The sequence below is a fragment of the Manacus vitellinus genome, unplaced genomic scaffold, assembly GCF_001715985.3.
Source record: "Manacus vitellinus isolate BGI_N305 unplaced genomic scaffold, ASM171598v3 scaffold_123_pilon, whole genome shotgun sequence".
Classification (NCBI taxonomy): domain Eukaryota; kingdom Metazoa; phylum Chordata; class Aves; order Passeriformes; family Pipridae; genus Manacus; species Manacus vitellinus.
Window position 1 is genome coordinate 67,734 of NW_021938915.1, and position 1,660 is coordinate 69,393.

At 63.2% G+C, this 1,660-nt stretch overlaps 1 protein-coding gene across 1 annotated transcript in view; it reads right to left on the reverse strand.

The window, feature by feature from the left end:
• Nucleotides 1–69: 69 nt before the first annotated feature.
• INTS3 (integrator complex subunit 3) overlaps nt 70–1,660 on the reverse strand; it is a 35,914-nt gene continuing 34,323 nt past the window's right edge. The window contains exons 50-52 of the mRNA XM_029965904.1: nt 1,136–1,352; nt 920–1,050; nt 70–675 (exon numbers count right to left, since the gene is read on the reverse strand). Coding sequence (XP_029821764.1) covers nt 499–675; nt 920–1,050; nt 1,136–1,352 — 525 coding nt within the window. The 3' untranslated portion in view covers nt 70–498. The remainder of the gene's footprint in view (nt 676–919; nt 1,051–1,135; nt 1,353–1,660) is intronic.

The following is a 1,660-nucleotide window of genomic DNA, read 5'->3' on the forward strand; positions in this document are numbered from 1 at the left end:
TTTTTGTGTATAAAGAGCCCCCGGGTGGGGGGAGGCACTGGGGGGGAACAGGGAACCCCCCCCCCGGGTTGGGAACAGGGGGGACATGGAGACCAGGAGGCACTTGGGAATGGGGGGGGGATATGGGGACCCCCGGGATGGACACAGGGACCCCCAAGACACACGTGGGGACTCCCCCCCAGGACAGATTTGAGGATCCACAGGACGGACATGGGAGACCCCAAGACAGATGTGGAGACCCCTGGGATGGGTGTGGGGATCACAGGGGTGGCAGGATGGACTTGGGGACCCCCAGGTTGGATGTGGGGACCCCCAGGACGAACATGGGGATCCCTTAGGACAGATGAGGGGACCCCCCCAGGATGGGTGTGGGGTTCAAGGTGGTGGCAGGACAGATTTGGGGACCCCCAGGACAGACATAGAGCCCCCGCAGCCCCTGGGACAGCCCCGGGCCCAGCTCTGGGGCCCCCCAGGAGCTTTGGGGTCTCCCGTGGGGGGTTAAATGCGGAGGTGCCCAGCCCGGAGCCGCTCCCAGAGCTTGGGATCCAGCGGGATGTAGGACTGGGAGGCCTCGTCCAGCAGGAAGAGCGGGTCAGGAACGATCCCAGGATCGGCCCCTTCCTGAGCCAGACGGACCTTCTGCTGCTTGAACGTCTCTGTCATCTCCAGCCGCTCCTGGGGGGCACCGGCAGTGTCGGGGACCCCCCGGGACCCTCAGGACACGCGTGGGGACTCCCATGATGGACACAGGAACTCCCAGAAGGACCTGACCCCCCCAAACCCTGTACCCCAGACACCAAATCCCGGGACCCCAAATCCCAAACCCTGGATCCCCATTACCTGCAGCTGGAGGAATCAGGACCCCAAACCTCTAACCCCAAACCCTGGACCCCAAACCTCTAACCCCAGACCCCAATACCTGCACCCTGAGGAAGCGGGGCCGTGCGTAGGGCGGGAGCAGCTGCTCCAGATGCCGGAACAGCCCTGGTCCATCCATGGAATGTCCCGGCTGCAGCACCAGCGCTGCCATCCCGGCACGGCCCTCGTGCCCTGGGGACAAAGAGGCACCGTGGGGGGCTCCGAGGGCCTGTGGCAGGGGGGCAAGGGGCCCGTGTGGGGTTGGGGGCTGTGGTACCTGGGACGGTGACCCCATAAACGGTGGCTTCCTGCAGGGACTCGTGGGCCAGCAGGGCCTCGGCCACCTCTGTGGTGGCCACGTTCTCCCCCTTCCACCTGGGAACGACGGGACAGGGGGGATGAGACCCCCCCGAAACCTTTAATGGGGTTGAGACCCTCCCAAAATGTGGGGCTGAGACCCTCCCAAAATGTGGGGCCAAGACCCTCCCCCGAAAGGTTTAATGGAGTTGAGATCCCCCAAAATGTGGGGCTGAGCTCCCCTGTAATTTTTAATGGGGCTGAACCCCTCCATAATACTTAATGGGGTTGAGACCCCCCCTCAAAATGTGGGGCTGTGACCCCCCCAAAATGTGGGGCTGAGCCCCCTCCATAAAGTTTAATAGGGATGAGACACCCCCCCAACATTTAATTGGGCTGAGTACGCCCAGAATGTGGGGCTGAGACCCCCCCAGCATTTAATGGCACTGAGCCCCCCATCACATCTAATGGGGCTGAGCCCCCCATCACATTTAACAGGGTCGAG